Genomic DNA, 16,026 nt, shown 5'->3' with positions numbered 1-16,026 from the left:
AGCTGATGCTTTCTGCACCTTGAGAACACAGTCCAATGCTCTTTCCTCTCATTAACTACCCACGACATACAACACAGCCAGGAGACTGTGACAGAGGAACTGTTACACATACAGTTGAAGTCGGAAGTTTACATACACATGCTGACCAGACCGGACACGACGCGTGTGCAAGCGTCGCAAAATAAATGTAGAAATCCATGTTATTCAATTATTGCACACACCGTGCGCGCCAACAAGCGTCTGCGTTGCCAAGGGCTAAAATAGAACTCCTTTCTATTTCTGACGCAGAATAGAACAAATTACCTAGCAAGTGCAAGCTAACTAGCTAAATTGCCATACATGTTTAATGCTTTTCGACCTGTCCCCAAATTAATGTCATTGGTTCAGAGTTTGTTTTGATATTTTAACCTGCGTGTCGTAATCACGTTTGGTGTAGGGAGACAAAATAAATTGATGCACGATAGCGTACGATGGCGCACACGCGCGCAGCCGGTTTGGGTTCCGTGTTAGGTTGGAGTCATTAAAACTCGTTTTTCAACCACTCCACAAATTTCTTGTTAAACAAAGTATAATTTTGGCAAGTCGGTTAGGACATCTACTTTGTGTATGACACAAGTCATTTTTCCAACAATTGTTTACAGACAGATTATTTCACTTATAATTCACTGTATCACAATTCCAGTGGGTCAGAATTTTACATACACTAAGTTGACTGTGCCTTCAAACAGCTTGTAAAATTCCATAAAATGATGTCATGGCTTTATAAGCTTCTGATAGGCTAATTGAGATCATTTGAGTCAATTGGAGGTGTACCTGTGGATGTATTTCAAGGCCTATCTTCAAACTCAGTGCCTCTTTGCTTGACATCATGGGGTAATCAAAAGAAATCAGCCAAGACCTCAGAAAATAAATTGTAGACCTCCACAAGTCTGGTTCATCCTTGGGAGCAATTTCCAAACGCATGAAGGTACCACGTTCATCAGTACAAACAATAGTATGCAAGTATAAACACCATGCGACCACGCAGCCGTCATACCGCTCAGGAAGGAGACGCGTTCTGTCTGCCAGAGATGAACGTACTTTGGTGCGAAAAGTGCAAATCAATCCCAGAACAACAGCAAAGGACCTTGTGAAGATGCTGGAGGAAACAGGCACAAAAGTATCTATATCCACAGTAAAACGAGTCCTATATCGACATAACCTGAAAGGCCGCTCAGCAAGGAAGAAGCCAATGCTCCAAAACCGCCATTAAAAAAGCCAGACTACGGTTTGCAACTACACATGGGGACAAAGATCATACTTTTTGGAGAAATGTCCTCTGGTCTGATGAAACAAAAATAGAACTGGGTGGCCATAATGACCATTTTTATGTTTGGAGGAAAAAGGGGGAGGCTTGCAAGCTGAAGAACCCCATCCCAACCCTAAAGCACAGGGGTGGCAGCATCATGTTGTGGGGGTGCTTTGCTGCAGGAGGGACTGGTGCACTTCACAAAATAGATGGCATGATGAGGCAGGAAAATGATGTGGATATATTGAAGCAACATCTCAAGACATCAGTCAGGAAGTTAAAGCTTGGTCGCAAATGGGTCTTCCAAATGGACAATGACTCCAAGCATACTTCCAAAGTTGTGGCAAAATGGCTTAAGGACAACAAAGTCAAGGTATTGGAGTTGTCTTCACAAAGCCCTGACCTCAATCCTATAGAACATTGGTGGGCAGAACTGAAAAAGCGTGAGCGAGCAAGGAGGCTTACAAACCTGACTCAGTTATACCAGCTCTGTCAGGAGGAATGGGCCAAAATTCACCCAACTTATTGTGGGAAGCTTGTGGAAGGCTACCCAAAACGTTTGATCCAAGTTAAACAATTTAAAAGCAATGCCACCAAATACTAATTGAGTGTATGTAAACTTCTGACCCACTGTGAATGTGATGAAAGAAATAAAAGCTGAAATAAATCATTCTCTATTATTATTCTGACATTTCACATTCTTAAAATAAAGTGATGATAACTGACCTAAAACAGGGAATTTTTACTAGGATTAAATGTCAGGAATTGTGAAAAACTGAGTTGAAATGTATTTGGCTAAGGTGTATATAAACTTCTGACTTCAACTGTACAGTATGTGACCTGTTTCATGGGTTTGAGATGTTACCTCAAAAGGCCTTTGAATGTCAACTTCAGATGTAGACGCCTCTCTATCCCTTAAAATCCTGGTCCTGTTCAGTTGGGTGCATTGTAGCAAAAAAAATTGAAACAGATAATGAAAATATGTTTTCTTATTGGACGAGTTCAGGTAGTACCTCCCCATTTCACGTTTTCGACATACTGAACACGACCCTTGCATTGTTATGTCAATGGATTAATCCACATTCCGTGATCGGTTATGTGTATTGAGAACACATACATAGGTAAGACATAACTGTTGAACTTCAGAACAAAGTGTGTCTTGCTGACAGCATATTCCAGCACCTAACTCCTCTCTCGACTCAAGACACTTAAGGAGCTAGTGCTGAAAATCTTATTCACATCTGTTCATCTCCTGAAAACCACAGTAGACATTTTACAGTAAATACAGTTTGCCACAGAAAGTGAATAAAGAAAACCTTTCCATTTTCAACTTTAAATGAACAAACTCCATGGGGACAATATTTTCCCCTGAATTGATGGTCATTGGGTCCCATGAAAACTTCCTCTGAGTTAAACAAGTAATGAGTTTAAGAAAAAATTGCCTAGGAATGATCATAGCTCATCTCAATGTTATGCTAATTCCTGGAAAGGTTACTCCAGGTTTGTCTTGAATCTGACAGAAGAGGCTCTACCAAATACAAGTGTAATATGCTCCTTTGATTCCAGGCCTGGTCCAGAAATATTTCCTCCCTCCTAATCTCAGCACTCAGAACCAAATAAGCTAAGGCTGTCTCAAGAGACTACTCCCTCCAGTCCCTCCCTCTTTGAGGTTTGCAGATCTGAAGGAATCAAATAGGTGAAAGCAGAGGCTTTCCAGAGCAATGAAATGATTCTCTTGCTCCATAAGGTTGTGTGACAAATTGACAAGGCTTCCCCTTCCCCTATCGCTTCTGTAATTTGCTGAGCCTTCTGAGTTCCATATTGGATACAGCTGCTCTGCCACCTCTACGTTGATATTATAACCTAACATAGCAGGCATAGAAAGACTCTTGAGTGGAGTTCCTACTTCAGCTTTCATGGGATAATGCTGTATCCCTGAAAACCGGATGTTAGCCTTTTCTTGCAAGTCTGCAATGGCTGCTGTTATTATAAAAGGAGAATCAAACTATTATTCCTTTCATTTCTGAGGGCCCATCAATCAAAGTCAAAGGGACCTGCCGAAGAGCATTTAAACAACATTATTACATGTTTTCTGTTCAGATTTCCTATCACCTTTCGACAATGATAATGTGCCATGAACTCTATTCTTGTTCTTCTAATAAAACGTTGCCTTTCAGCCCCTGCTAAGTTTGGTGCCTTGAAGACAATAAAACAGCACTTTAACAGTCCTGCTTAGCAACCACTCCAGGGAGGGGTGGGGAAGAGCAAATCAGTGACAGTTTTAAACAAGCAAAGCATTTCTTATCTGTTTCTTCTCATCTTTGCTCTAATTCTGATCTTGTTGTTTAAGTAACAAAAAATGATCATTTGAAAGATGGGAACATGTGAACAAGGGTGTAGTTTTCAGATCCACAAATGCCTGTGATTGGATAGTTATGAGAGAGGTCTGGCAAAAGGGGGAGGAAAATTAGGGTTGCCAGCATTCTTCTCACTTAAAGCTGTAACTACCCAAAAAAAAGCACTCGTGCAGTCTGGGTTGGGTCTGCCTTGCTCGCTGCTTATTGGAAGTGTTCTCTGGCTACATGGTACAGTGATAACCTGGGCATTTCTCATCCTTTTTCCCCCGCTTTGTGCACAAGGAGAGCCCATGTCTTTCTTGTAGACATGATGAGCTTTGTGCATTCAAGGATTTGCCTTTTTCTGGTTGTCTCTGTGGCTCAGGTTTTGATTGTGAAATGCCAGGACGGAAACAGTGGTAAGTACATCCCTGCTTGTTTATTTTAACAATGAATTGCTGATTGGTATAGCATTAAGAGTGTGGCTGCTGGTTCCACGATGGGTTGAACTTTAAACATGAGCTTGTTGGATTAGGACTTGATATGATTTTTCTGTTGTTGAATTTGAACATTTATCTGTGAAGAGCCTCATTTGGTTCAAATTGTTGGATGTTAAGGTAGTTCTGGAGTGTGTTCTGCTAAATACAGATAACAATTAAACAATAAAACATAAAGCATAAATAATAATAGTGTATTACATTTGTAATGCACTTTTCATTATACAGAATAATTTCTAAGTGTTTTTTTTGTTACCAAATAGAAGAAGAAACATTTTTTATTGAATTGTATCTGTTTTTGCCAAAGTAGATAGCAAGGACATGACAAATTGAATTTTCACCTTTACCTTTTTTTGGGGGGGGAGGGGTCTTTTTTACATTCTAATGGATAGCAGCTGAGGACACAGTGAAGGCATGGAACATGTAAGATACATTTCTGTAAAGGATGATTGGCACAGACCTTAGCTTGCAGGATCTCAAAAATGAATTCCAGTTTTGGATGAGAATAACTAGAGTGTGGATTATCTTAAAGCGGCAAATCAGCTCTCAATCATATACTGTACTGTCCTGTATGGACATACAGTATGTCAGTGATTGCCAGTGATGTTACATGTTACTCTAAGGTGCCAGAAGAAAGCCCTGAAAGAGAAAATAAGTGCCAGAGGACTAACTTTATTCCTCATCTCTTGTTCATTAAGTGTTACCAGCAATCAGATTTTTTTTCTCTGCATTCTACATCTGCCTAAACTCTTTCAACACCATGCGTCTCAGATGCAACACAGCTTGCATTCTAATGCACAGTCATTGGAGCTCTCTATTGGTGGCCTACAGACTAGCGACCCAGCACTTAAAACCCCAGAGCTGAGTGTTAATGTTGTAGTGAGGTCATGTTTTTTTAATTGCTATGATGTCATGGAATATTGTTCATTGTATGATGTCATGAGGGGAAAACCATAAAGCAGGCTACTGAAAAGGACCTTTGTGGCCCCTGATTTCAGCTCTGTGAGCTGTCAAAACACTATGTTTGATTTGTAGCTTAAGCTCAATTGGAGTTTGTTTTCCAAGTACCCATAGATACTGTATATATTAGATTTTTTATTTGAAGTAATTCACCCAAAACATGACATCGGTGTAACCTAGATAGGGAGCCTCCTTGTGGTGGAATGAACAGGAACATTAAAATGCCTGTTTTACGTCTGTGCATGTATGAAGCATAATGATGTTCGACATGTCGGCACATTTGATGTTGAGTTAATTACTGTTATGACAATAATGTTGCTATAGAGCCATCTCTTCCATAGTATTTATTACTTTAGCTATTATAAGAATATATGGCCAACTATGAAGCCTGACAAGAGGGGAAAATAAATCCAATACTTGAAATACACCATATTTAAGTAGGGCCCCCGACCTAATGCCTCTTCAAAATGGACGATTGGAGATGACTCCTCCTCGGAGGAAAATTATGTTCCTCACATTTTATTTGATTTCAGAGCACTAGTCCCAGAGGGTCTATCGTTTTCCTCTCTGCTCTCGGTGGATGCCAGGGTTTCCATATTTGTCCATATGAAACAAGGCACTGAGCACTTGAACTCATGTTCCCACAGAACATTGACAAATTATGTCAGCCCAGGGAGAAGACCATGAAAAATGTATTCCTGTCAAAGCAGCGGAAAGTTTACTCAAATTCTTGCAACTAAGTCAAAAAGGAGTCAACTGCTTTTGAGTGGATGTTTTAGTTTATTGTTGAGTTTATTTAATTTTTACAGGGACAGTGCACATTAATCAACGTTTCAGTAAAAGTGCCGGTTTTAGCCAGCCGGCTAATTTTCAACCGCAGTCCCTGGGCAGGTTATTAAAAACAATTACAATATACACAATCATAGAACAGTGAGCACACGCAGAGTAACATAGGACAAGCAAGACATAGCATACAGACAGAGCAACATAGGACAAGCAAGATGTAGCATACAGACAGAGCAACATAGAACAAAAAGCAACAAGACAAAATCCATAAAAACAAAGTGTTTCCACACCTCACAAGCTACAGACAACATGGAAAGCGACAATACACAGCTAGGGATTATGTTCACAAATCTGATTGACCTTTAGCCATGTCTTCATGCATTTTGTGAAAGTGTGATATGTGGTGCAGTTATGTGTGTCTGATGGCAGTGTATTCCAGACATGGGACGCTCTCACAGAGAAAGCAGATTTACTAAAGGTGCTTTTCCTTAAGGGAACTATACAGTCACCTCTCATGGCAGACCTTGTGGATCTGCTGCCATATGTTTGGATTTTCTGTTTAACAAAAGTACTGAGTGGAGGGGGAGCTAGGCCATTTAGGATCTTGAATACAAGACATGCGTCGGTGTATTGCACCAGATTTTCCCAACTCAGGAGCTCATGCTTTCTGAGGATGTAACAGTGATGATGGATATTGGGCTTCCTATCGAGCACTTTGAGAGCCTGTTTGTAGACAGACTGAATAGGTTTTAATGTTGTATAGCAAGCTTGGGTCCAACTAGTCAACTAGTATATGGCTATGTTAAGTATAGAGAGTTGGTCAGTGTTAAATGGATTACAGTCTAAGTCACTTTACATCATTATGAGCAGGAAGGCATAGCCATCCTATTTTCCAAAGTGTTTGAGTCCTTAGAACGTCAGCAACAAATCCCTGTATTTAGAACTTTGTCATTTCAAGAACCCATCAAACTCTGTTTGACTACAGATGCTGTATCTTAATTTGGTCATACTGTTGTTGCAGGAATTTTCCTGCACAGCTAGAAATTAAAACTTGTAGTGCATTCAAGGTTTAAAAAAACTTCTAAAGTTTGCAATTTTTACTTAAAAATGTCAGACTTGATTTGCCCTAATGAAAAATGTATCAACCCCTCCAAAACATGTAAATTACATGAATTAAAAATAAAAAACTGAAAAGTGGTTTGTGCATGTGTATTCACCCCTTTCGCTATGAAGCCCCTAAATAAGATCTGGTGCAACCAATTACCTTCAGAAGTCACATAATTAGTTAAATAAAGTCCACCTGTGTACAATTTAATAGTCACATGATCTCAGTATATATACACCTGTTCTGAAAGGCCCCAGAGTCTGCAACACCACTAAGCAAGGGGCACCACCAAGTAAGCGGCATCATGAAGATCAAGGAGCTCTCCAAACAGGTCAGGGACAAAGTTGCGGAGAAGTACAGATCAGGGTTGGGTTATAAAAAAAATATCCAAAACTTTGAACATCCCACGGAGCACCATTAAATCCATCATATATATTTTTTTAAGAATATGGCACCACAACAAACCTGCCAAGAGAGGGCCGCCCACCAAAACTCATGGACCAGGCAAGGAGGGCATTAATCAGAGAGGCAACAAAGAGACCAAAGATAACCCTGAAGAAGCTACAATGCTCCACAGCGGAAATTGGAGTATCTGTCCATAGGACCACTTTAAGCCGTACACTCCACAGAGCTTGGCTTTACGGAAGAGTGGCCAGAAAAAAGCTGTTGCTTAAAGAAAAACATAAGGGGAGACTCATCAAACATATGAAAGAAGGTACTCTGGTCAGAGGAGACTAAAATTGGGCTTTTTGGCCATCAAGGAAAACACTATGTCTGGTGCAAACACAACACTTCTCATCACCCTGAGAACACCATCCCCACAGTGAAGCATGGTGGTGGCAGCATCATGCTGTGGGGATGTTTTTCATCAGCAGGGACAGGGAAACTGGTCAGAATTGAAGGAATGATGGATGGCGCTAAATACAGGGAAATTCTTGAGGGAAACCTGTTTCAGCCTTCCAGAGATTTGAGACTGGGACCGAGGTTCACCTTCCAGCAGGACAATGACCCTAAGCATACTGTTAAAGCAACACTCGAGTGGTTTAAGGGGAAACATTTAAATGTCTTGGAATGGCCTAGTCAAAGCCCAGACCTCAATCCAACTGAGAATCTGTGGTATGACTTAAAGATTGGGGTACACCAGCGGAACCCATCCAACTTGCAGGAGCTGGAGCAGTTTTGCCTTGAAAAATGGGCAGAAATCCCAGTGGCTAGATGTGTCAAGCTTATAGAGACTTAACCCAAGAGACTTGCAGCTGTAATTTCTGCAAAGGGTGGCTCTACAAAGTATTGACTTTGGGGGGGGTGAATAGTTATTCACGCTCAAGTTTTCAGTTTTTTGTATTATTTCTTGTTTGTTTCACAAAATAAAATATTTTGCATCTTCAAAGTGGTAGGCATGTTGTGTAAGTCAAATGATACAACCCCCCCCCAAAAAAAATCTAGTTTAATTTCAGGTTGTAAGGCAACAAAATAGGACAAGGGGGTGAATACTTTCTCAAGCCACTGTAATTATAATCCACGTAACACTTCACATTTCCTGTTTCTGCAGGATTATTTTCCTGTTGTGTGAAACTGACTTAAATTAAGATCTGTGTATTGAAATTATATAAAGATTTTATGAAAAATAAAGTCTCTAATGTGGTGACAGCAATGAGCTGCTGGACATTTTGAGGTGTTACTGAGATAAACTCTAGACACACCCAATGATTCATTGTGCTCATTTGCACATTTAAAGGCTCTTTGTCAAAAGTGTAAATCTATTGTAGAATATTCCAAGATTTGTTTTCAGTTTAGTAAGCATATATGACCTCATCTCTAATATGCAGTGTGACTGGGTTTAATTTAGATTTTATATGGAGAAAATGGCAACTTGAAATTGGGTGTGGTTGAATGTTGTTGAAAGTGAGTATTTGGAATATAACAGTAATATTTATCTGTTCTGGAAAAAAAGACTGTAACCATGAAGAGGAAGATAGTGGAGGGTATTAAAGTAAAAACAAATTAAACTGGCTAGATTTCTGAGATGAGGGAGAGACTTTGAAGGAATTTGGGAGAGTTCAAGATGAACCTTTGAAGGCTGGAAACATGTTTAGAGTGAATGTTTGAAATCCAAATGTTAAGTTGAGTTTTACAGTTTAGATGAATGTCATACTGTATGTGTATGCGCTTGTTGTAAGTTTGCTTGCTGAAGGGTCTCAAACTCTTGTGACAAACGAGTGGTCAAAACTTGGCACACACATACAAACAAAACACACCATCGTTCCTCTGACAGGTAGATCTTTACTGGCACAATACAAGTTGTCCTGTAAGTCTTTTTCTGAGTATATACTGTGCAAGGATCACTGTCCCAAGTAACCAAAAGCAGCAGTTCGTGACCAGCAGTAGAGCTGTGAGAAACCATTCAAGAATATGTTAGTGTGTGAACACTCCCCCTCCCAAAGGGCAGACTGATACGCCTGCAAACATTTTCAAAGATGGCCACTTAACACTGTAAGTCAAAGGGACTTCACTTTTTACATTAAACCATTTTAACCCTTGTGGAACCTTCTTTTTATTTACTTATAAATGTCTTTATACTAGATTTAGTGATTTTTTTTGTTAACTTTTTGGTATTTATTTAGGACAAATGCCAAAGAGCCTGATAAATTTCTCCCTCTCTCTCTGTGGGTAATTTGCAACAGGCAAACAACGCTGATATTCTGAATCAAGAAACCTATACCGTATGAGGTAACTTTGACTCGCAAATCGGTTCCAGGTGCTATTGCCACATCAGTTACATTGCATCAAATGGACGATTTTCTCAGCAAACACTAAATGTCCAAACTTGAATTCAACCAGGTCCACCAGACACGACACTGATTAGAACCATGTGCTGCATTTTTGCCATATGACTTGATTACATGCATCTTTTCTTCCCCGTGTTGGACAAAAAACAAATCCAGATTGTACTTTGTGGGATACATCTCAACCAGAGTGCCAGATATCCTTGTTTTATCAACTGCCTGGCATGATAGTCCATGGCATTGAACCTGGATGACTCAGTGGCTCCACAGACTGACGGAGCAGATAGATTTTTAATGCAGCTCGTGCCCAAGAGGCCACTACTTAAAAAACCAAATGACGGCAGTCAGCAAACGGTGGAGTGGAGGGGGGATGATTTCCAGATGTTAAAATAGTTGCTTTGGCAGTATTTGGAAAGTATTAAAACAAGCATTGGCTGAAAGGAGGGAGGCTGGGGAGGAAGTTATAGAGCTGATGCAAGATGTGGTGTGTCAGGGAATGGCTTGGGGCCTGGGGGATGTGGAAAATGTGGATATGTGGGTTCATTGCTTAAGGGAGAGAGCCCCCTCTCCTCTTTCCAGCCCCCAAGCCTCCACTGTTTTAAAGTGAGAAATCATCATTTTTGCACATGTTGCGTCAGCTCTGAAAGGCACTTCGTTCTCAATCGTCTCTGTGATCCATTCAACAACCTGTCCAGACAAGATGGTCTGTTAGCACCTGCTTCGTTCAAGAACACAAACTGGCTGGCAAATGGTGTGCGTCTGTCGTTTTGAGTTGCCTTTGCAGGTTTTGAATGTTTATACAGCTGGTTGTATTTTGTCGGAGGAGATCAGGAGAGGTGTCTGCCCTCTGGAGTTGATCCACTGGAGGTTGGCAGTCTTAAATATACTGTTCTCTTCCGCTAAGCGTGTTCTCTATTTGTCCCCTGGTGACCATTTCAAAGTCTGCATAATTGGTTTAAATTGTCCAATTTCATGATATGTTATGTCACATTATGGGAGGTTCTGCCATGCAGGTTCAACAGTATTTGTTAAGCTGTGCTTCGTTGAGCTTGCCTGGCATAATGAAACCAATAGAATAGTCCCAAAAGTGCCCATCTGGCACTCAGGCAGAAGTCAAATATTTTAGACACTATTTGAACCCAGGTCTGCAGCACAACTAAACATACACTTTCCTGAATTGATCAGTGCAATTATTAAACCTTGTTGATATACAATTATACTCATTAGATACTGACTGTATGACATTAGAAGTGGTTTCCTATAGGTTCTTGTCTGTACTGTGCCTTCTGTGGGCCATGTGCTGCCCGATGTTTGAGTACATGCGGCCTGCACAAACCTAAATTCTAGGCTTGATTCTGTGGTTAAGGTCTATGGTTGCTGCCTGCAAAGACTAGTAGGTGGCAATGGTCATGGTGGTCATGTTTAGGTTCCATGCTCTTGTTGTGTAGAAAACTTAATTGACAGCTGACTGGGGTTAGAGGTAGGTTCCTTCCATGTGCATGGTCCTCCTCTCTTGTGTCAACATGGAACAGTTTTAAATCGGTGGAGGCTGCTGAGGGGAGGTCGGCTCATAATAATGGCTTGAACGGCGTGAACGGAATGGCATCAGACACATTGAAAACATGTTTGCGACCATTCCACTTATTCCACTCCAGGCATTACCACGAGCCCGTCTTCCCCAATTAAGTTTCCACCAACCTCCTCTGTTTTAAACATATCACACATAAGGAAACCACATTTGACTCCATTCGATTCATTCCATTCCAGCCATTACAATGAGCCCATCCTCCTATAGCTCCTCCCACCAGCCTCTGCAGTGTACATACCCAGAAGAACATCTAGTGGCTCAGTCAGGTGCATGACACAGTATATGACTAAGGAATGGAAGTCGAATGGAAGTCAGACAGTCTAATATGTGTTAGCTCCCTATAAACTCAGCTTGTCCCCCATGTTTGCTCAATATTTGAGTATTAATTTTATTGGCCTAAACAACTCCATTCAACTATTTAAATCGGGTGCCAGTTGCTCGTCTGTTTTCTTGCCTATGTAGGGCATGATCTAATTTTTTCACAGGTGAAAGTTTACGGGCTCAAGTGAAAAGGGTTCCAATGTTGTCAGTTAGCATGGCAAATATATGACCCTTCCATGAGTAGTTCAGATTCTTCAATTACTTGAATGATTTTCACTGAAGCACTATTATGTTGGCTAATTTGCTAATGTGGACATCAAATGTAAACTCTGTTTGCATGACTTTGAGGCCCAAAGAGCTATATAGACAACATAATTAGTGTCGGGTCGATACCAGTATCGCAATCAATTTCGTGGCAAGGAAGCAAAACATGAAGAGCATTTAACTGAAACCCCACCTCTTTAAGGAATACCTGGGATAGGATAAAGTAATCATTCTTAATTTTATCACTTGTTGCTGAGATATAGGTCAAATTAAGATCCTACATCTGTAATGATGCACATGTGCAGATGCACAAACACACACTCACTCATACAAGGCATGAGATATCATTCTATGGGGAGATGGTGTATCAGATATACATGTGTATCAGATCTCCAAAGACTCAATAATAAGGGAATTTAGATTCTGCAAAACTACACAGCAATTTAAATTAAATAAACATGATTCAACACCAGGAGTGTTAAAGGCGCTACATGTAAAATGTCTCACCCATGTGGAAGCTAGGTGAATTGCAACAACACTAAAGCTAAATATATACAACTCTCCTCCGTCCCACGCATCCAATTTCCCAGCATTAGAGAGGAAAGGTTAGTGCTATCCGACATCCCAAGGACCCCAGATAGCACGGACCATCTTGATGGTGGGAAAAGTATCACCTTTTCATACTTGAACAAAAGTAAAATACCTTAATAGAAAATGACTCAAGTAAAAGTCACCCAGTAAAATACTACTTTAGTAAAAGTCTAAAAGTATTATGTTTAAAATATACTTAAGTATCAAATGTGAATGTAATTTCTAAAGTATACTTAAGTATCAAAAGTAAAAGTATATATCATTTCAAATTCCTTATATTAAGCAAACCAGGCAGCACGATTTTCTTGTTTTTAAATTGACAGATAGTCAGGGGCACACTCCAACACTCAGACATAATTTACAAATTCAGCATTTGTGTTAGTGAGTCCACCAGAACAGATGCAGTAGGGATGATCAGATGTGTGAATTTAACCAGTTTCCTGCCCTGCTAAGCATTCAAAATGTAAAGAGTACTGTTGGGTGTCAGGGAAAATGTATGGAGTAGAAAGTACATCATTTTCTTTAGGAATGTAATGGAATAAAAGTTGTACAAAATATAAAAAGTAAAGTACAGATACCGCCCCCAAAAAACAACTTTAAAGTATTTTAAAGTAGTACTTTAAAGTATTTTTACGTAAGTACTTTAAACCACTGGTAATTGACGGTTCGATATTAGTCCTGTATTGACACTGTGCCTGTTTGATGGTCATCAGAGGGCATAGCCGGATTTCTTATAAGCTTCCGGGTTAGAGTCCGCTCCTTGAAAGCGGCAGCTCTAGCCTTTAGCTCAGTGCGAATGCCTGTAATCCATGGCTTCTGGTTGGGGTATGTACGTACGGTCACTGTAGGGACGACGTCATCGATGCACTTATTGATAAAGCCAATGACTGATGTGGTGTACTCCTCATTGCTTCGGAAGAATATTCCAGTCTGTGCTTGCAAAACAGTCCTGTAGCTTAGCATTTGCTTCATCTGACCACTTTTTTATTGACCGACTCACTGGTGCTTCCTGCTTTAATTTTTGCTTGTCAGGAGGAATCAGGAGGATACAATTATGGCCAGAGCTTTGTACACATCTCTGTGTGTGGAGTAAAGGTGGTGTAGAGTTTTTTATCTCTGGTTGCACATTTAACATGCTGATAGAAATTTGGTAAAACAGATTTAAGTTTCCCTGCAAAGTCCCCGGCAACTGGGAGCGCCGCCTCTGGATGAGCAATTTCCTGTTTGCTTATGGCGAAATATAGCACATTGAGTGTGGTCTTAGTGCCAGCATCGGTCTGTGGTGGTAAGTAGACATCTATGAAGAATACAGATGAAAACTCTCTACAGTGGTTGCTCAACTAAAAGTTTTGCGAGTATGCTGCGGTACTTAGAGGTAATTTGTGGTTTAGTACGGTACCCTGCGTCACCACTTCATCGCTCCAGACCAGCGCAAGGGGGAGTTAGAGCACTGATTATGCTTTTGGGGCCTACTGTGTCTTTAACTGACAATGTATGGGCGACATAAACCTAAATAGAAACTGATAACTGTGCACAACTTCAGTATTATGTAGCTCACACCCGACCAGTCATGTTGTACACCGCCTGAGTGGCGCAAGGGTCTAAGAGACTGCATAGCAGTGCAAGCTGTGTTGCTGCAGATGCTAGTTCAATACCTGTGCTGACCTCAACTGGGAGACCCATGAGATGACTGTAGGTTTTTGGTTTCCCTCCCTCTAAAAACAAAAGTAAATCATTCTAAATAATAAACTGGCTTTATTTATTTACAAGTTAGTAACAATGTCTCACCCCATGTTCAAGAATGGGCTTTTTCTCGCTAATTTTACGTTATTTGAAAAGAAAATCATCTCCAAAATATATATATTTTTAAACAAAGCAATAATTATTATTATTATTATTATTAATTTAGAATTATATAAAAGCCCCTTGTAAATTCTCACAGATATATTATTAACCCTGTTATTAGCAGGACAATATATATTGGTCATGGCGCACAATGGGATTGCCTTGCAGTTCTCCAGCTGTATCCACTGAAAGTGAGCAAGGTTCAAGGCGTGAGGGCAGGGGGCACGGGATGGGCCGCAGAGCCGCGCACAGAAGACTGACCTAGCCCATGGGGAAAGGGAGGAGGAGGAAAGGAAAAGGGGGGTGGACCCCCACCCCGCCACACTGGGTAGCCAGGGGTGAAAATCTGATATTAACTTTGGAGGGGACAATTACATGAAATTTTCTCAAGAGCAATTCCTGAGGGGGACACCAAAAGTAGTGCTGTAACACATAGCCTACGTTGTAATATGGTAAATGTATATTGAGGAACCAAAGAAATAAGGTTTTTGCCGTACTCCTAACTACCGGTACCCAAAACCACACAACTAATCACAACAGCAATACCATTGCCTTTAACAAATCTTAGTTCAGTCACCAGTTTAAGTTGAGAGTGGGGGTATCCATGGCATTTTCCAATTATGTTAATATTTTACAAGTCAAAAAAATGGAGAACCTTTCATAATGTTGGCAAACAAAGACTCAACAAACTTACCTGAGACTCCCTGTCTCTGCCAGTCTGTCCCTGCATATCTGTCCCCAACTCTGCTGTCTGTGTGCCATATGTTTCCTGCTCTGCCTAATGACATCATTGTGAAACATTTCCATTAGCATTTCACTTCTTTCTTATGAACATTTTATCAACTAGTCTTTGAGATATTAGGCTACTAGGGTTCTTACTTTGCGTTTTGGTGTACTGAAAAATACTCTGATGTCCGTCTTTTTTCTGCCATTTTTCTACATGGCTGGCTACACACACACAGTGTGTAGGTTATTTACAGTAGGAGATGGGCTTCTATCATCTTATCTTTTATCATTCTATATGGGCTTCGATCTAAAAGGTAGCTAGCAAATGTGAAACGGATTGCAGTGACAAGAGTTGACAGCTGTATGAGTTCACCATTTACACAACATATGCTGCAACCTTTTGTAATTTTAATCGTTTGTTTCATATTGCCTGGCTTCCAACAATAGCTGAATTTGCAAAGCTAGCGAGCACCAATTCCGTTTCAGTGGTGTTTGCTATAATCTTTGCTACCCGGGTTTAATAAAGGTGAAATAAAATAAATAAATAAAAGTTCCCTTGCGACAATTTAGCTTTTGCAACGAGACCATTAAATATATTTAAGACAATGGTAGAAGAGGGTGTATTCTGTTCAGTTTGGACTTTATCGCTAACCTTATCACAGGGACTTTGAAGCACTAACTTACATCTGCGTGCTGATCTTGGAATAAATTGACGATAGCAAAGATTCCGTCTTTGACGACGCCACATAAATGGAATAGGTACTAGCTAGCTTAATAGTTCATATTTGCGCGCTAGCTCTGCAAATTCAGCTAGTGTGTGTATGAACCCTACCAACATAAAACAAAACATTGCTATGGTGCGATTGACTGGATTAACCTCCCGTCAGTTACGTGCATTGAGTGCCTTTCAGACAGTAGATACGAACCCTCTGT

The 16,026-nt window shown here is 40.4% G+C and overlaps 1 protein-coding gene across 1 annotated transcript in view; it reads left to right on the top strand.

The window, feature by feature from the left end:
• Window positions 1–3,792: 3,792 nt before the first annotated feature.
• Window positions 3,793–16,026, top strand: part of col5a2a (collagen, type V, alpha 2a) — a 65,809-nt gene continuing 53,575 nt past the window's right edge. The window contains exon 1 of the mRNA XM_029703040.1: window positions 3,793–4,043. Within this exon, the coding sequence (XP_029558900.1) occupies window positions 3,953–4,043 (91 nt within the window). The 5' untranslated portion in view covers window positions 3,793–3,952. The remainder of the gene's footprint in view (window positions 4,044–16,026) is intronic.

The sequence above is a fragment of the Salmo trutta genome, chromosome 20 (genome assembly GCF_901001165.1).
Source record: "Salmo trutta chromosome 20, fSalTru1.1, whole genome shotgun sequence".
In the NCBI taxonomy this organism is placed as follows: Eukaryota; Metazoa; Chordata; class Actinopteri; order Salmoniformes; family Salmonidae; genus Salmo; species Salmo trutta.
The sequence above is the reverse complement of the archived record's forward strand: the minus strand, read 5'-3'. Positions and strand labels throughout refer to the sequence as shown.